Source organism: Elephas maximus, chromosome 3 (genome assembly GCF_024166365.1).
Source record: "Elephas maximus indicus isolate mEleMax1 chromosome 3, mEleMax1 primary haplotype, whole genome shotgun sequence".
Classification (NCBI taxonomy): domain Eukaryota; kingdom Metazoa; phylum Chordata; class Mammalia; order Proboscidea; family Elephantidae; genus Elephas; species Elephas maximus.
Genome location: NC_064821.1, coordinates 90,001,776 through 90,022,457, shown reverse-complemented (window position 1 = coordinate 90,022,457; position 20,682 = coordinate 90,001,776). Strand labels below are relative to the sequence as shown.

The 20,682-nt window shown below is 40.5% G+C and overlaps 1 protein-coding gene across 1 annotated transcript in view; it reads right to left on the bottom strand.

Annotated features, from left to right (window-relative positions):
• Positions 1-17,596, bottom strand: part of CMPK1 (cytidine/uridine monophosphate kinase 1) — a 39,231-nt gene extending 21,635 nt beyond the window's left edge. Inside the window, exon 1 of the mRNA XM_049879227.1 lies at positions 17,319-17,596. Within this exon, the coding sequence (XP_049735184.1) occupies positions 17,319-17,489 (171 nt within the window). The 5' untranslated portion in view covers positions 17,490-17,596. The remainder of the gene's footprint in view (positions 1-17,318) is intronic.
• Between the last annotated feature and the right edge of the window lie 3,086 nt (positions 17,597-20,682).

Here is a 20,682-nt window from a genome sequence, read left to right as displayed (position 1 = left end):
TATCCATCAACAGATGACTGGATAAACAAACTATGGTATATACCGATTTAGGAAATAATATTGGAGTCAATATTCCGTCCTTGAGCATAGAGAATGTGACCCAGCTGGTGTTGGGCTCACAACGACTCACAAGGACACGTCAACTGGCCCCTGAGGTATAAAAACAATAGCTAAAATAATCTTGGAAAATATCTTTTAGGGAGCCTTTCACATAAGCCAGAACACAAAAGACTTTTCACTCCTTTTAACATTAAGTGAATAGAAATTTGTTGGACCAATGAAGACCCTCCTGACTGTCCTTACTAAAACCTGTACCAATGATTGTTGGGAGGAACAATTCAAAATGTAGGATCAGTTTCTAGCCAACCTGTGAAAAGGTGAAGCTTTCAATGGTTTTGCCCATTTTATAATGTTAATATATTCCGATAACTCTGTAGTTTCCTCGGATCTGGGCAGACATGGTTGTGGCAGCATGCTTTTCTGTTTTCCCAAAAAACAAAACCAAACCCACTGCCGTCGATTCCGACTCATAGCGATCCTATAGGACAGAGTAGAACTGCCCGATAGAGTTTCCAAGGAGTGCCTGGCGGATTTGAACTGCCGACCTCTTGGTTAACAGTCATAGCACTTAACCACTACGCCACCAGGGTTTTCCTAGTCTTGTTTATTCTGTAATGTTCCTTGGACTCGGGCAGACATTTGCTCTGGCAGCATGGTTGTCCACCTCCTACTTTTGCCTTTTTGAATATACACCAAATAAAACTTTCTTTTTGCTTTACCAAACTCTGTGATTTTTTTTTTTTTTTTACCCTACAACAATTCACAGAATGGAGTACTATGCAACAATAAAGAACAATGATGAATCTGCAAGGCATCTCACAACATGGAAGAATCTGGAGGGCCTCATGCTGAGTGAAATAAGTCAATCACAAAAGGGCAAATATTGTATGAGACCACAACTATAAAAATTCATGAAAAGGTTTACACACAAAAAGAAACAATCTTCGATGGTTACGAGGGAGGCATGGGGTGATGATGGAAAAACACTAAATAGACAACAAGTGAGTGGTAACTTTGGTGAAGGGTAAGACAGTACACAATATTGGGGAAGCCAGCACAACTTGTAGAAGGCAATGTCATGGAAGCTCCATAAACATACCCAAACTCCCTGAGGGACCAAATTGCTGGGCTGAAGGCTATGGGGACCATGGTCTTGGGGAACATCTAGCTCAACTGGCATAACACAGTTTATAAAGAAAATTTCTACATTCTACTTTGATTAAGTAGCGTCTGGGGTCTTAAAAGCCTGTGAACTGCCATCGAAGATACTCCACTGGTCTCACCCCTTTTGGAGCAAGGAAAAATGAAGAAAACTAAAGATACAAGGGAAAAATTAGTCCAGAGGACTAATGGACCACAACTATCATGGCCTCCACCAGACTGAGTCCAGTACATCTAGACAGTGCCCGGCTACCACCACTGAGTGCTGACAGGGATCACAATAGAGGGTGCTGGACAGAGCGGGAAAAAAATGTAGAACCAAATTCTAACTCACAGAAAAAGACCAGACTTACTGGCCTGACACAGACTGGAGAAACCCTGAGAGTATGGCCCCTAGACACCCTTTTAGCTCAGTAATGAAGTCACCCTGAGGTTCACCCTTCATCCAAAGATTAGACAGGCCCATAAAACGAAACGAGACTAAAGGGGCACATCTGCGCAGGGGCAAGGATGAGAAGGCAGGAAGGGAAAGGAAAGCTGGTAATAGGGAACCCAAGGTCAAGAAAGGATAGTGTTGACATGTCGCAGGGTTGTTAACGAACGTCATAAAACAGTATGTATACTAACTGTTTAATGAGACGCTAGTTTGTTATCTGGATAAGGGACTTGTATCTAGAATATAAAAACAACTCTTACAACTAGATAATAAAAAGACAACCAAATTAAAAACAATTAAAAAGACAATTAAAAAAATGCACTGTTCTAAAAAAAAGGGGGGGAGGGGACCGACAAAATATGCGGATAGACATTTCTCCAAAGAAGATACACAAATGGCAAGTACATGAAAAGATGCTCAACCTCATTAGTCATCAGGGAAATGCAAATTAAAGGCACAATGAGATAGCACCTTTACACCCACTAACCATCTAGTAGATTCTGACTCATGGTGACCACATGTGTGTCAGAGTAGAACCGTGCTCCATACCATTATCAATGGTTGATTTTTCTTCCACAGTGCTTCTGGGTGGACTGGAACCTCCAACTTTTAGGTTAGCAGCTGAGCTCATTAACCTTTTGCACCATCCAGAGACTCCAGTAACAGTACATATAAGTATATATACAGTATTAGCTTATGATACTTATCTGGTTATTAGCTTAATTTGAAATTTGGAAACCTATTTTGAATATAAACAGAATTTATACTATCAACTTTTCCTTAAATCCATTTCCCAATTTGTTATGGATTGAATTGTGTTCCCTAAAAACTTGTGTTGTCCTATCCTCTCTACCTGTAATTATGACTCTGTTTAGAAATAGGGGTTTCCTTCTGTTATGTTAGTGAGGTCATACCAGAGTAGAGTGGGTCCTAAACCTAATCCCTTCCGAGTGGTGTCTTATAAAATGAGAACACACATACACACACATGTGTGCATGCACAGGTAAGACAGACGCCATGTGAAGATACATCTACCAGCAGCCAAGGAACGCGCACAACTACCAACAAGGATGTCCAAATTTGGACTTTTAGCCTCTAGAACTGTGTGACAATAAATTCTGCTCTTTAAAGCCACTCATTTGTGTTATCTTGCTATGGCAGTACTAATTAACAGACACCCTTCTAGAATTTTTAAGTCTAAGTTAACCCCAAACACTTTCTCTAAGTAGAAAGGCCTTTCATATTCAATAGATTATAAAAGAAAACAGCATAGCAGATTTTTTTTAAGTTATCATTTTACTGTGTAAAACATTACCATATGCTACGCTAGGTTTTTGATCTCATTTAGTCTTTAAATGAGAGCTTTACTCTTCTTTAAAGATGTTTAAATGAGATTAAATCTTTATCTCATTTAATCTGTACAACAACCCAGTGAAACTGGCATTATGGTTATTTTACAAATGAAGATACAGAATCAGAAAGTAACTGCTGTAGGTGGCAGACTGGAATTCAAACCAACGTCTGACCTCAAAGTCTACATTCTTTGCGATATTATGCTGTAAGTTGGCCCTAATACCCCATTTCTTATTTTTTAATTAAAAAATATATGCACATACACAGTTGTTATATTTCAAACAGCCATTTGTTTTCCCTGACTTTATAGGCTCTTTCTTACATTCTACATGAACAAAAAATACAGAAGACAATTTATTAAATATAATTCTCTTCCTTGATGCTCCCATTCACGTAGCATAGAATAGCAAAGAAGGTAAATGTATCCATACAGATTGTATAATTTGCCTCTTGGGCTTGACTCTATTGAGCTACATGCGATCTAACACTGAAGTCTCTAGATACAGATCTGTTTTAGGGCTGGTAAAACCACCTATTCCACACCTCTGATTTTAAAAAAAGGGAAAAATTGAGATAAAACGACTTGCCAGTTAAGGAGAAAAAACTGGCACTTGAACCCAGGTCTCCTGATTCCCAGGGACACTCTCTACTATGGAACCCTGGTATAGTAGTTAAGAGCTACAGCTGCTAACCAAAAGGTCAGCAGTTCAAATCTACCAGGTACTCCTTAGAAACCCTTTGGGGCTGTTCTATTCTGTCCTATAGGGTCACTATGAGTTGAAAATCAACACGATGGCAAAGGGTTTGGCTGTTTGTTTGTTTTTTTTTTCCCTCTCTACTACACTACCATGGGCCTCTGAGGTAATTCTGGGGTGGCTCACATGGAGATGGACAATCTTTTGCCTTCAAGCTATTATGCCCTTTCAATAACAGAATCTGCTGGTGGAAGTTACAGAAGACTCAAAGGTTGATGGGCTTTATTTATCATTTTGTTGTATCCTGGCATGGAGATGAAATCAGGAACTTTATCCACTGGTAAAGAAAAAAAAAAAAATTTTTTTTTTTTTTTTTAGGCATATTTTGACCCACCTTGATTCAGCCAGATTCTCACCATCTCTGTCTCATCACCACCTTTCTCCATTTCTCAAACTCCTTCCATTTCCGCCTTCCCCTTGCCTCACCCAATAATCATTAAATAAGTAGAAAAGAAAATATTCCACTATTTGAAAACCAAAACTGACCATTAAGTCAATTCCTAATTACATAATCAAAATATCTCCTCAGCTATCTCTCTCTTCCCTGCAGGTACCAGGAAAATAGAAATTCACGTTATTATCTACTTAAATCATATATAAAGAATGATAAACGTAAATCCTATGGGTTGAATTAATCACATAATACTTTCCAATGGTGAACATTAATTAATGACTAACATAGGTAGTCCCTGAATGTCTTAGTTACCTAGTGCTGCTATAACTGAAGTACCACAAGTTGATAGCTTTAACAATGAAAAATTTATTCTCTCACAGTCTAGAAAGCTAGAAGTCCGAATTCAGGGTGCCAGCTCCCAGGGGAAGGTTTTCTCTCTCTGTCAGCTCTGGGGGAAGGTCCTCGTCATCAGTCTTCCCCTGGCCTAGGAGCTTATGGGGCAGGGACCCCAGGTCCAAAGGACGCACTCCTCTCCTTGTTCTGCATTCTTGGTGGTAGGAAGTCCCCCTGCTTATCTTTTATAAAAAATCTCCAAAGAGACTGCCTCAAGATACAACCTAAACTTGTAGATTAAGTCCTGCCTCATTAATATAACTGCCTCTAATCCTGCCTCATTAACATCACAGAGGTAGGATTTACAACATATTAGGAAAATCACATCAGATGACAAAATGGCAGACAATCATACAATACTGGGAATCATGGCCTAGCCAAGCTGACACACATTTTGGGGGGACACAATTCAATCCATAATACCAACGTGTGACATATTCGAGTTACTACGAACTACACTGGGTTTTTTTTGGTACATTTTATCTGTAGTAATACTTAACTACATACGATGTTGCAGTGCATAATTTGGTGATGTTATCATTCTCAGATGTACTGTTTCCAGCCCCCACGCCCCAGACAAATAAAGATCAGATTTATAGGGATACTGATAATAAAAGGCAATAATAAAGAAAACTAAAAAAAAAAAATTAGGATTCAACTTACATCAGTCCCACCTATGACAGATATGAGTTGTCAGAATGGAACTCCCATAGTAAGTCGGGGACTATCTGTACACACTGCAATATCCAAACAGAAAATGGCAGGTAAGCCGTCTTTTGTGTAGCCCCGAGTTAGGCATATTTAATTGCCTGTTGACAAGAGTTATAGTCTAATGAATTAAAAAAAAAAAAAAAAGAGCTCCATTGCTGCTGACTTGATTCTAATTCATAGTGACCCTACAGGACAGGGTAGAACTGCCTGCCTCATGGGGTTTCCGATGAGCAGCTGGCGCACTTGGCCTTTTGGTTACCAGCTGAATGCTTAACCACTGTGTCACAGGGCTCCAGAAATAAACAGCCACGAAGGTAGTCCCTGATTTACAACATATTCCAGTTGCAATGAACTGCACTTACGATCGTCGATGTATCTAGAACACTGCATCTTCCTGAGAGGAAGTTACAGGAAAATGCATGCAGGGGATATGGAAAAAAATGCTGAATTATGTGAACATGTTCCAATCATCTGATCAGGATAACATGATGGAAGAGAATGGTGGAAAAATCACCAATATGGAATAGCTCATAGATAGGAAAAAGGGGAATTAATTGACAGATCAGGACTTAATGGATTTTGAAGAGGAAAGAAATACTAAAGAAGAAAGAATGAGGAAGAGGAAGGAGAGAATTTGTTAAAAAAATTTTTTTACAGTGAAGGAATTAGTTGGAGTTTTTTCTAAACTAAATCGGGGGCTTCAGTTGCTTGAAAACATGGACACAAATGCTAATCGCTTTGCTAAAGTTGAGAGGTAGATTTGGAAACCTGTGAGATGTTACCATGAAATATAAGGAGGAACAAAGGATCGCACAGACAATTCTCACTAAGTTTCTAAGAAGAAACTCCATTCCCATTCCGAGGGATAATCCAGATGATCCAGATTCTTTCACAAGTGCAGTTATTGCTGCAGCTAACAAAATATCAACTCATTCAACTCTTCTTCATTGTCAGAGTAAATTTTTATGATTTGTGTATTTTTTTATGTATGTATGTATTAAAATACATCTGTAAGTTTATACATAATGTTTCCAACCCCCAAAGACAAAGATCAGATTCATAAAGATACAATAATAAAAGGCAGTAATGATGAAAACTTAGGGAAAAAAAGAAGGTATTCTACTTACACCAGAACTGACTTACGATGGAGTCATAGGAACAAAACCCCACAGTAAGTCAGGGACTAAACTTACCCATGTTAATCTAGGAGGTCTTCAGTGACTGTGGAAACCCTGGTGGTGTGATGGTTAAGAGCTACGGCTGCTAACCAAAAGATCGGCAGTTTGAATCCACCAGGTGCTCCTTTGAAACTCTATGGGGCAGTTTTACTCTGTCCTATGGGGTTGCGAATTGACTTGACGGCAGTGGGTTTGGTTTGGTTTTTCAGTGACTATGGATTCCTTGGGTAGTGCAAATGACTATAGTGCTTGGCTGCTAATTGAAAGTCTAGAGGTTCGAGTCCACCCAGAGGCAACTCTGAAGAAGGTCCTGTCAATCTACTCTCGAAATAATCAGCCACTGAAAAGCCTATGGAGCACAGTTCTACTCTGACACACATGGGGTTGCCATTGGTTGTTTTTTTCAGTGACTACAGTCCTCCTTCATTAGTATCTTAACTAACTAGGATCTGGTATTTAGATTAACCCACTGTTGCTGTTGAAAGTTTAACCCAAAGGGCTAAAATTTCAAAGGGAATAAGGACAAGGGAAAAAACTGATATTGAAGAGGGGCTTTAAACCAGGGCAGAGTTAGAGTCGTCTAATTCTGACTGTTGCGGAACACACATTCAGAGAAACCCCTCCTGGCTCAGCACACCCAAGAAGTTGGATATATGTATTTAATGTATATATATATATATTTAATACATGATTGAATTGGCAGAAAAGTAAAAGAATAACTCAGATATTAGATAAACCAAGAAAGCACCCACAGGGTGAACGAGGGCTAGAGTTGCAGGTGCTCTCATGATATACTCCTCCACCATCACCGCCACCCCCCTTCACTGATGACTAGAACCTGGAATTTAACAGGCTATAGACTGGTGAAAGGAGAAAAGACTGGGGCCCAAATAGGGTTGAGGGCAGATCAAAGAACTCCAGACAAAGCCAGGACCCCTGACGGATGACATCCTTAGAGGCTGAACTAGGGAAAAAGAACCCACCACACAGAGAAAACAGTGAAAATTCCTAACCACAAGCCTATACTGATTAAAGAAACTTCTAAAGGATATACTTCAGGAAGGAAAACGATCTCAAAATAAAGATTTGAGAGACAAAAATAAATGAGTAAGGAAAATGCTATAATGTGAGCTATTCTACACAAACATTACTGAATACGACCATAATATCTCATTTATGGGCATTAAAAAAAAAGTCAACATAGAGCTAAAGTCCTGGAAAAACAGAACAGGATGGAACTTAGAGTTAAGTGTCCTAAGGTGTTTATAACAATTAGGAGGACCATAAAGATATCGATTAATATTAGACTTCAAGTTAAGTATGTATGCTTAGAATTCCTAGGGTAACCACTAAAAAAACAAGAATAGACTATATAGCTTCAAACATAGGAAGGAATAATAAATCGGGGGGGGGGAATCAATTCAAAAGAAGGTGTGGAAGAGGGTAAAAGAAACAGAAAAAGCAAGATAATAATAAAAATAATAATAAAAAAACATAGGAAGGAATAATAAATGGGGGGGGAATCAATTCAAAAGAAGGTGTGGAAGAGGGTAAAAGAAACAGAAAAAGCAAGATAATAATAAAAATAATAGCTAACATTTATACAGGGCTGTCCATGTGCCAAGCACTGCTCAGAACACTTATATTAGTTCATTTAATCCTCACAACAACCCTATGTGGTAGATAACCGTGTATTATTATTCCAATTTTACAAATGAAAAAACTAAGGCACAGGAAGTTTAATGACTTGGCTAGGGTCACACGCATAGCAGGTGGGAGGGCAAGGTCCAAATCCAGGCAGTCTCTTGCTGGAATCTGAACTCTACACATACTGCCTCTTTACAGAGAACAGGTATGACACTTTTGATATTTATTTATATCCCTTTGAAACAATTTTTCATCAGTCTGATGAGTAAGAATGCATACCAAACAGTGGGCACTTGAATTGCTAAACCATCTCCTTCATTAACTTCATGGATAAGCATAGAATACACAAAAGGGGGAGAGGGCAGGGTGGGTTACTAACATATATGAAGTACCTAATACGTATCAGGCACTGACATTTTATAGAGGTTCTCTTGGTTAATCTTCACAATCACCTTGTAAAGTAGATTAATATCCCCAATTTTCAGTGGTAGGAATTAAGGAGCCAAAAACTTAAATAACTGACCAAAGAATAAAATTATAAAAGGGCAGACGCCTAGGACTGACTGGGCTCAAAACTTATTTAATAAATGTTCACTGTGCATCAATGTATGCCAGGCATTTTGCTAACCAGAGCCCTGGTGGCACAATGGTTAAGTGGCTCAACTGCTAACAGAGGGGCTGGCGGTTTGAACTCACCAGCTGCTCCGCAGGAGAAAGATGTGGCAGTCTGCTTCCGTAAAGTTTACAGCGTTGGAAACCCTATGGGGCAGTTCTACTCTGTCCTATAGGGTCACTATGAGTCAGAACTGACTCCGTCGCAAGGGGTTTGGTTTAGGTTTTATTGTGCTAGGTACTAAGGATAAAATGGTGAATTAAAAAAAAAAACAAAAACAGGGTTTTACCCATATGAAGCTTATAGCCTAATGGGGAAACAATCAAATAATCATAAAAATAAAGATGGATTACAAAATTATAAATGTTAAAAAGGACAATATTAAAAACTGATAACTGTTATAAAGGACAACAGAATTACAAACTGATAAATGTTGTGAAGTGCTCTGAGAGCACATAATAGGAACTCTGATCTAGTCCACTGATGTCAGGTCAAGTTCCACTGAGGAAGTAACATGTAAGCTCAGAGTTCCCAAACTGTATGCCAAGGTGTCCTGGAGCACTGTAGTGAATTCACAGGGGTGCCCTGGGTTTAATTTCAAGGGAAACATAGCGGTACTAGACATCTGTTAGACACCATGTGAACTACCAGCCCAGAGTAGTTCAGTTTCAACTTTAGATCACCCTACATTCCTTTCAATGACACTCTCTTTTTGAAGCTAATGTTTTTGGTGGTTGATGTGATGAAAAAGCAAGTACCACACAAAAATTAACGTGGAAAAGGAAACGAGGGGGGAAGTGTCCAATCTGATTCCAAAATTTGAGAAACTGTACAGTGCCCAACAGGCATACACATCCCATTAGTAAAGGAACTGTGGTTACTTAAGAATGAAATAAAAACACTATTTTTTCGTTTAATTAATATGTATTATTTCTTCAAACAGCTACTAAGTTGTTCAAAAAAAAAAAAAAAAACTTGTTTGGACCTAACTACTTAATAACGTAACTGTTATGTATTTTTTTGGACTAGGGGTGTTGTGAAAAAAAATTTATGACACACAAAGGGCACCATGAACTGAGACCATTTGGGAATCTTTGAATTAAGCTATGAAGGATGAATAGGCATTTCCTACTCATGAATAGGTATGAGAGGAGCAAGACAATGTCCCCACCCTTAAAGACATTACAATCTAGTTAGGGTGAAAAAAATTAAGAACAAGTAATTTAAAACAATTTAATGGTAAGCTTCATTATTTAAAAGTTCTTTCGTATCTTCTCATGAAATTCTATTAAGTGTGTGTCTGTCTCCACTCCAAATTAAACTCACCACCCACTGCCGTCGAGGCGATTCCGAGCCTCTAAAAGCCTGCATCCCTACATACACTTTGCATTCAGGAAGTATTTTTCGGTTAATCTTACTCATGCTGGCTTTTCACAGAATTGAAACTTCCAATAACCTTATGAAGGCTTATGCCCTGTTTTAATTTCTCTCTACTTCCCACGTCTCCTAGCTGCTTCTTTCCTACTGTCCTTCAAAACTGAGTTCATACATATCACCTCCTCTGGGAAGCCTTCCCTGACCCACTGGGCTAGGATTTAGATGTCCCTTACCTAAATGGGAAGCCCTGGTGGTGCAGTGGTTAAGTGATACAGCTGCTAACCAAAAGGTCGACAGTTCGAATCCACCAGCCTCTCCCTGGAAGCCCTATGCGCAGTTCTACTCTGTCCTATCGGGTTGCTGTGGGTCACAATTGACTCGATGACAATGGGTTTGGGTTTTTTGCGTGATCTAAATGGTATATTTCCCATATTTCTACCATAGGAGTTAACGCTCTGTCCTGTAGTCACTGATTTAACTTCCTGGTCTTCCCAGTACTCTGTGAACTTTTTTAATAGCAGCCATCTGGGTCTTATTCATCTAAGGAACTGGCACAGTGCCTGGCTCTCAAAAATGTTTTCTGAATAAATGACAAGTATGGGGAAATATTTTTTTTTTCTTAAATGCAGCTAATTATACCATTTCACCTTAACAGACCTCTTGGGGAAAAATAAGGAATTTATTCAGGATAACTTTAGAAAGGCAAACCTCTCAAATATCAAATTTGCACAAATTAAAATGATTGATAATATCCGGTGCTGGAAAAGAATCATACACCACTGATAAAAATATAATAAGTATGTTTTTGAAAAGTTATCTGACAATATATCAATTAAAATTTTAAATGCACATACCTCTGACCTAGCAATCCCATATTTAGGGATCTAGCCTACAAAAATAAAAGCATTCTTATGCAATGCTGTATTTACAAGGAAATTTATTGAAATACTGTTTGCAATAGCAAAATAACCCCTGGAAATGGCCCTAAATGTCCATTAATAGAGGAATGATACAACCATACTATGGTAACATTCATATTACAGAATATATGCAGTTACTAAAAGAGAATGAATTAAATCTATATGTGCAGATTTACAGGGATTATTATTATTATTTTATATAGGTTATCTTGGTTAATCCTCACAATCAACCCACAGTTTGTCATTCTATTGTACCTCATTGGAAGTAAAAAAAGATAAATATTTGCATTTTTGTTTGTAACAACACTAAGAAAGAGATGGAGAAGCATACACACCAAGTAGTTAATACTGGTGAGCTCCGGATTAGAGGAGATACAACTTTGCCCATAACCACCCGTCTGTCAGTTTGTCATACTGTGGAACCTTACGTGTTGCTGTGATGCTGAAAGCTATGCCACCAGTATTTCAAATTCCAGCAGGGTCACCCATAGAGGACAGATTTCAGCAGAGCTTTTTTTCCAGACTAAGACAGACTAGGAAGAAAGGCCTGGCAATTAGCCAATGAAAATCTTATGAATCATAATAGAACACTGTCTGACTTGCTCTGGACACGTCAAAGGGCCAACATGGGCAAGGGAGACCCTCAGTGAGACGAACTGGCACAAAAGCCACAACGATGGACTCAAACACGGTGGCAATCATGAGGCTAATGCAGGACCAGGCAACGTTTTGTTCTACTGTACATAAGGTCACCATGAGTCGGAATCGACTCAACTGCAGCAATCTATCTAACTTTGCCCAACAAGTATATATTACTTTTGTAGCTGAATATGGAAAAGCAAAAACTGAAGTTTTCAAGACAGTAAACAATCTGAACATATATCCCTCTGCCCCCCAAGTTCTTAACATAAAAACCCCATGTTATGACCACCTCTAGTGCAACTGTGGGGCTTCAGGATCAGGGGATTCTGTGCATCACCTCTTTTACAGAAATTACAAACTTTCTTTAAAAAAAAATATATATATATACCTCTTAGGCCACCCCACCCCACAAAAAGGACAGAGAAAGGCCTATTCTTAAACAACCTTAACATCCAGGGGATTTTTCTACCTGGTTTCTTTTATAAGTGGTAATCTGCTTTGAGAATTTGTAATCAAGAGCTTGGAAATTTTAGAATGCTCAACAGATTTTCACAACCACACCGTCATTCACTGAGAGTAAACAGAAATGTTAGATGAAAAATCTGAGGGAGACCGAGCTAGGTCTCATTCAAACACTTCCAGTCCAGTAGTTGGGGATGCTAACTGCTACTTGGGTGCCCCCTAGGGACCAAATTAAAAAAAATAAATAAACATCTTCAAACAAATGTCTGCCATAAATATTCAACAGTTACTTAGCACCTACTATGTTGGAAACCCTGGTGGCACAGTGGTTAACACCTATGGCTGCTAACCAAAAAGTCGGCAGTTTGAATCCACCAGGCGTTCCCTGGAAACTCTATGGGGCAGTTCTACTCCGCTCTGTAGGGTCACTATAAGTCAGAATTGACTCTAAGGCAACAGGTTTGGTTTCGGTTCTTGTGCCATGCAAGGTGCCCTGGTGGTGCAGTGGTTAAGCACTCAGCTGTTAACTGAGAGGTCGGCAATTCAAATTCCTAGCCACCTTGCGAGAGAAAGATGCTGCAGTCTGCTTCCATAAAGATTTACAGCCTTGGAAGCCATATAGGGTAGTTCTACTCTGTCCTGTAGGGTTGCCATTGGTCAGAATCGACTTGATGGCAATGGGTTTGGTTTGGTTTTTTGGTATGTGCCAGGCACAATACTCAGCACTGGAGACACAAATATAAATAAAGCCAAGTTTCTGATTTCTACATGGTTAATGTCAGTATCACCCAATACTTTTTCTAAGCACAATAGTTAGAATTGTTATGTGAAGTATATTGTTGTTATTGTTGAGTGTTGAGTTGATTCCCACTCATAGTGACCACATGTGACAGAGCAAAACCACCCCAGAGGTTTTCTTGCTGTAATCTTTACAGAGTAGACAGCCAGATCTTCCTCCGCAGAGCAATTAAGAACTTAACCGTTGTGACACCAGGGCTCCTTATGTAAAGTATGAATACTATGTAAAGTATCACATGGGCCCTGGAGGAAGTTAGGACACAGATGATGATAAGAATACTTCCCCAGTGCTACAAAAAGCAATCTGACAGTTATAAGTTTTAGTCATAATTTGTTTATATAAACAAAATGTTAACAATCTTTAAAAGAAAAGAGGTTTACCATGGAATTTAGTTCCTTGGTTTGGAGGTTTAGGGTAATTATTTTATGGGACATCCCAGTTAACTGACCTAATAACATGTTTAGTGCTTCTGTTCTACCTCCTAATTCACTGCATGGTGCTTGGGGTCTTAAAACCTTGCAAGCAGCGATCTGACATGGTCTCTATTCACCTGAGGAAGAAGGAGAATCAGGAATAGGAGGATATGGAGTGTGTAGCCAACTGCCTCCATGAACAACTGCCTCCTTTACCATGAGATCAGAACTGGATGGTGCCTGGCTGCCACTACTGCAAATTGTGATCAAAGATTCCACAGAAGAATCCTGATCAAAAGGGGAAAATGCAGAACAGAATTTCAAATTCTCATGGACTCCAGACTTCTGGAGCCATGGACAGTGGATGAACCCCTGAGATAATCTTTAAAAGTTATGCCAGAAATATCCCAGGAAGCCTTCTTAAAGCCCAGAAATATCCCAGGGAGCCTTCTTAAAACCAAACAACAATTTAGCTGAACTAGTAAAAAAGGTCTGCCTTGGGCACTATGCTCTTTTAATAACTATCTATAAGAGATCAGAGTGACAACAGCATCTTGAAAGATGACATAGGAACCTTAGTGGGCAGTGAGTTTATGTTAATGAGGGAGGAATAGCTCAGAAAAGGAGGGTAAGAATGGAAGAATGTAATCAATGTCACTAAATTGTACAGGTTAAAAAAAAAAAGAGAGTAGAGGTTTAAACATCCCTTTTAGCTAACACTTGCACAATTGTGGTTGTTATTTTCAAAGATGAGTTTAGGTTACTGTGCTATAATTTCTCTTGGGCCAAAACAATAAATATAAATAAAGCTTAATTAAAAAAATTTTTCTTTAAATGACACAGAATCCCCATTATGATTTTTTGGTAACAAGTTATTAACTCTACTCTGAGCACTTAATTCTAATAAAAGGATTACACTGATTTAGAATATGGTTAATTTTCAAAAACAAATTTAGTACTTGAGGACACAAATGAGAAACAATTAACTAGAAAATAACAAGACAAATTGAAAAAGAAGAGTACAAACAAATGGGCAAAGTCAACCCTAAAACCTCTCTTAAATCTTGTTCCCAATTCACAACACTTTCAGAAGATACCTGTTTTGCCTTTTCCTCCCCAGGGTCTGGCAGAGCAATTAGCAGAACTTGCTTCCAGACAGAAAACAAGTACTGTTCTAGCTCCCTCTAACCACACCCCAAGCCCCAACTGACATGCCTCAGGGCTTTACCAAAAAAAAAAAAAAAAACCTCACTGCCCTGGAGTCAATTCCAACTCACAGAGGCCCTAGAGGGCAAAGTATAACTGACCCCTAGGGTTTCCAGGAGCCACTGGCACTGGTGGATTCGATCTGCCGACCTTTTGGTTAGCAGTTGAGCTCTTAGCCACTGGGCCACCAGGGCTCCGCCTCAGGGCCTTAAAAAAGAAAAACAATTCCTTGCCATCATGTGGATTCCGACTCATAGCAGCCCTACAGGACAGGGTAGAACTGCCCCATAGGGTTTCCAAGGAGCGTCTGGTGGATTCGAACTGCCAACCTTTTGGTTAACAGCTGTAACTCTTAACCACTACACCACCAGGGTTACCCTCAGGCCCTTATAGGGCAAGATATCAAGTTCCATAACCAAGGCTCAAAGATGTGTTTCTGGCAGCCTGAGCAGCTGTTCCAAAGAAACAATCTATTCCAACCACATTTCAGGTCATGGCAGTTGGGGAATTTAACTTTTTATATTTTTTCCGTACAGAAAAAATATTTTGGTTCCAAACATCTTTTGGGATTCAGTTTATGTTTGTGTGTATAATGAAATACTGTTAAAATACTAGAGACTCACGAAATAAAACATTCTCTGACTTAACCAACCACAGACATTCCAATGTTATAAGTTATTTAGTCAGCTAGAGGATATCTATTGCTAAATTATAAAGTTATTTGGAATTAGTTGATATCAACTTAGTTAACATTTATGGCAATTGGAATCAAGAGAAAAAATTTCATGGAAGAAAACTATAGTTTAAAATTAAATAGTTCATATAATTGCTGAAACACAAATAATACAATACAGAACATATTATAGAAATCTTACAATTGACAATCAACAGGTTTAACGTATCATCAGCCATCACTGAACCAGAGTAAAGAATAAATACTAGTTACAGAATCTGTACATAATTTTTAATGCCGCAGAGTAACATGGGTATTATTGGTTTGGGTGTGAACATTTACAGCGGTACTATGAGTCAGAAACAAAATATTCAAATGCATTCAAATGTAACAGTCATAAACCAATTTTTAAAAGTAACGCTACTTCAAAGTAAAAATAATCTAATAATATCGGGAAGTCTACAGTTGAGAAAAAAATTATTTGCATCTGTCTATGCATACCAGATATTTTACATATGCTTCATTTAATATTCATAAATACCATACAAGATAGATATTATTTCTCCCTTTTTACAAATAGAGAAACTTAACTAAAAGCAACTTGTCTGAGTCTTGAGAAACAGTAAATCAGAGTCAGGGTGTGAACTCCACCTGTTTGACTCTGAAGTCTTTGCTCCTTACCCGCCCATGTTTTTACATGTAAGAGTCATTTCACATATAAAACAAATATTGGAAATAATCTACTTGCCATTTGTCTTTTAGGAAAGTGAGAAGAGTCAACAAATAAAAAACAAGCAGGAGAAAAATATTTACATATACTTTCCTTTTTTTGGTAACACTTTTACTCCTAAAAATGATCAACAATTATAAATACAGCTTTAGAACAATGAATAAGATGTTATCATCCACTTTTCCTGGATGCTCTTTAGAGAAAAAAAATACAGGACAGGGGTTGATTGTATGAACATAGAAGGAGAGAGTAAAACCCCACACCTAATATAGGCCATATCCTCGATGAAAGGGTGGGTATTATTTTAGAAGTTCTGGGTCAAAATCTTTTGCTGATCACCGTGTTTCACCATGAATTCTTTTGAGTGTTTCCCACAACCACTGCTCGCCTCTTCTGTTTCTAAATATTTTCTGTTTTCCTTCTCTCCCAAACATTCCTTAAATTCTCCAATAAGCCTAACCACCTATCTGCCACTCTGGTTGGAAAACTGTTAATACAATAAACTGGTAATTTTATCACGCCTTGAAGCAAAAGACAACACTATTTTAGAATTGCAAGATACTTTATATTTTGGCTAAACCTAGGTGCACAGCCTTTTCTCATCTTACAGAAGGGGCAACTGAGACTTGGAGAGAGGAAGTGACTTGCCCAAAGAAAAAGCGTGAGTTGGCAGCGGGGCCAGAGGCTGAAGGGTGATCTCAGTTCATGGCTCCAGGGCTTTTCCAACTACACAAACTCCGGCTGAACCTCAGAGCTGGCACTGCCCAAAAGCCTGCCACTGACGGGGTCAGAAAGAGCTCTCCGGAGATGAGAGAATACCTAAAATAACACACCGCCTCCACGGGGCTCCTTTCTAGGGTAAAGACACGACAGTTGAGGTTCCGGAATTTAGAGACCCTGAGACAAGGGGCGGAGAGGAAAATCCGGTCTCCCCTCAGGCAGCTGTAGCCACAAACCGCCTTTAACCTAAATGCGCGGTGCTACTGCATTCACCCACCACACAACCAGCGACACACTGACCTCTGGACGCTGGGAGTTCCGGGAGGCTGGTCTTCCCGGGATCCCTCTTTCAGCCCATCCTTGAGACTAATTTGGTCTCCAAAAGCAATAAATTAGGGGACGCAGAAACAAAGCGACCCCAAGCATTCCCCCTCCACGCTGGGCGCCCCCAACGAGGGCGGAGACGGGGACTACGAGTCCCGACATGCCGCGCGTCTGCAGACCCTCGGCCACAGCCACGCAGGCGGCGCGATGATCGCCGGGACTCGTAGTCCGCGGCTCCGCGGCTCCAGAAGACGCCGACGGCAGGCGCGGTGGGACAGGCAGCGCCCCCCCCCCGCCCCGCCCCAGCGTCCCGTCAAGCTCCAGGGAGCCCAGCAGCTGCCCGGGTCTCACCTCGACGATGCGGGTACACTGAGTCCCCTTGCCGGCGCCCGGCCCGCCTAGGACGAACACGACCAACGGCTTCATGAGGTGGTAAGGGCAGAGGCAAAACGGCCGGCGAGTCAGCAGCGGAAAGCTAAGGCTCAGGACGTGCAGCAGCTGGCGGCGGTAACAGCTCAGCATACACCGTGTCTCGGCCGGACCATGAGGGAGCTGACAGTGGCCGGGGCGGTGGAGCGCGGGGCGGGGCGGGGAAGGCGGCGGGGAGAAAGGGGCGGGCCGAGCTGGCGCCTGCCGCGGCCCAGCTGCTGTGGCAGCCCAGGCGCCGGTATCGGGGCCGGAAGGGGAGGAGCCTCCCGGTTCTCGCTCAGCGGCTGCGCGTTAGCGCAACCCACCCCGTAGCCTTTCGGGGCGCTCCCTTCTTTTCCCCGCCGTCTGTGCATTCCTTCGTTCCTTCCGCAAAATTATTCTGCGCCTCCAGCCAGGCGCCGTGCTGGGGGGTATTATACACTGGAAGGTAAAGCCCCTTGTCTCTCCTTGCAAGGATTTTAACTTCCGGTGGGGAGACAGCAGACCTGAACCAGTGAACACATGAATTAATAGATACAAATGGTGATAAAGGCTTTGAAGGAAGCAAGTGGAGAAATAACATATTGCTCCCTTGTTAGGGGAGATAATTAGATTAAGGTAGTCAAAAAAGGCATCTGAAGAAGTGACATTTAATCAAGACATAAGAATAGAAAAAAGCAAAACCAGGCAGACTGGGGTAGTGTCCCACAGAGAGAGAGAGAAAAAAAAAAAGCCAAACCCCTTGCCATCGAGTGGATTCTGACTCAGACAAAGAGGGAAAAGCATATGTACAACCCTCAAAAGCTTTGCGTGTGGGAACAGTTGAAAGAAGGCCAGGGAGACCAGAGCTGTGTGAGTGAGGAAGGGAATGGTAAGGCGGAGGTGGGAGAGACAAGGCAGATCATCCAGGCCTTTTGGCCATGGGAAGGAGTTTGGATTATATTCTAATTGTCCTTTAGCTATAACTCCATTTCCCTGCCCCTTCGTTAGTGAAAAACATTAAAGGAGAAGAAAAGGAGTCTAAGGACTAAGTACCTTGTCCAAGATCTTAATCCACTTCAGTAAGGATATTAGGTAAAAAAAAAAAAAAAAAATTTTTTTTTTTTTTAGGACTCAGGGAAAAAGAGTGGGCAGGGAACATCTGACCCAGAGAGGGAGACCAATACTTGGTTCTGTCTACCAGTAACTAACTCTACTTTAGGAAACTCCTGTGACTATGAACTTCAGTTTCTGCATCTTTAAACTAGGAAACTGAAAACAAAACAACAAACCTGTGGCCATAGAGTCAATCCTGACTCATGGCAACTTCATTGTATTACAGAGAACTACTCTATAGAGTTTTCTTGGCTGTAATCTTTATGAAAGCAGCTTCCAAGGTGCCAGCTGGGTGGGTTTGAACTGCAGCTTTTAGGCTAGTAGTTAAGCACAAACTGTTTGATCCACCAGGGACCTAAGGGTCCACCACATTCATGTTCTTTGATGAGAAAAGGGGAAGTTATCCAATTCCTTTCACTCAGGCCTCTCAGGGCATGTCCCTAGTACCTAGCACAGGTTTGCCAAATTTTTTCTGTAAAGAGGCAGGTAATAAATATTTTAAGCTTTATGGTTCATATGGACTCTATTGCAACTACCCAACTACCATCGTACTGCAAAAGCAGCCACTGAGAATGCATAAACAGATGAGCATGGCTGTGTTCCAATAAAACTTTATTTATGGCACCTAAACTTGAATTTCATATAATTTGCATGAATCATAAAATACTAGCTTTAAAAAATTTTTTAAACCATTTAAAAATGTAAGGAACATTCTTAGTTTGCAGGCTGTGTCAAAACTGGCACCCGTGGGCCATAGTTTGCTGATCCAGGACCTGGAAGAATACTGGTATAAGAAGCACAATCCAAACTCAAAAAAATAAGTAAAACAAAGCCAAACCCACTGCTGTCGAATCGATTCTGACTCAAAAACCAAAACCAAACCAAAGCAAACCCAGTGCCATCGAGTCGATTCCAACTCATAGTGACCCTATAGGACAGAGTAGAACTGCCCCATAGAGTTTCCAAGGAGCACCTGGCGGATTTGAACTGCCGACCCTTTAGTTAGCAGCCGTAGCACTTAATCACTACGCCACCACGGCTAATAGTAGAGGTACTTTTCCTTTGTGTTCTTTCTCTTAAGTGACTTTTCTTTATCTCTTCTTTCAATTAGAGTTGGTCTTAAGGGTATAAAGTCTGTTGGGAAAGAAAGCCTAGGAAGCTATTGGTATGCTTTTAGTGATGGCCTTAGGCCAGAGGCACAAAGACAGTCTTTGTTGCTCCCACGATAGTATCCTCCTGAAATAAGGATTCCACACAGGGGTTTAGGTCCAAAGCTTCATTGCATTTTTTCGTATAGTAATATGTAGTGATTTTTCTCTCTGTGACTCCCTGAAGACCTATAACTACAATAGGTTGTATACTTAATGTCCTGCTCCCTGCCCATCTCCTTCTGCCAACTATGCTAGGCAACTAAGGAAAATACTGATACAGAAGAATACGTGAAAGTAAAACCCAGATCCCCATCTCTACCGAGAATTTTCTAGAGATTTATATCCAGGAAGGACAAGGGTAGGCAAAATAATACTTTATTACTAGCTGGCTCTTTAAGCCTGTTCTGGTTGTCTATTTCTGCATGACACACCACCCCAAACTTACTGTCTTAAAATAACAACTAACATTTATTTTCCTTATGACCTACAATTTGGGCTGGGCTCAGTGGGAACAGCTCATCTTTGCTCTACATGGCATCAGCTAGGGTAGCTCAACTGCCCTAGGAGGATTCACGTCCAAGATGGCTCATTCACATGGTTGGCAATTTCATGCTGGTTGTTGGCTGGGAATTCAGCCAGAACTATAGGCCTCACCAGGGTTGTTCAGCTTCCACTCACAGCATGATGGCTGGGTTCCAAGAGTGAGAATCCCAAAAGATGGGGAGTGGAAGCTGCCAGTTTTCAAGGCCTGACCCAGGAACTTCCACAGCAACACTTCCACCATGTTCTTTCAGTCAACCAGGCACAGAAACCAGATTCAAGGAGAGGATGCATAGACCATAACTCTTGATAAGAAGGGTGTCAAAGAATTTTGGAGCTGTGTTCTACTGCCACAGGATGCTAAATTCCTTTGTGGAGCCTTATCCTTAGTAAGTTAAGCTAGATCACATAGATTTTAGAGAACTCTTGTGTGTAATTAAGGCAGGCTTAGATGACTATCCTGAGATTCCTTCCTGGTGGAATGCCACCCTAGGCCAGCTACATGGGAGCACTCAAGAAGA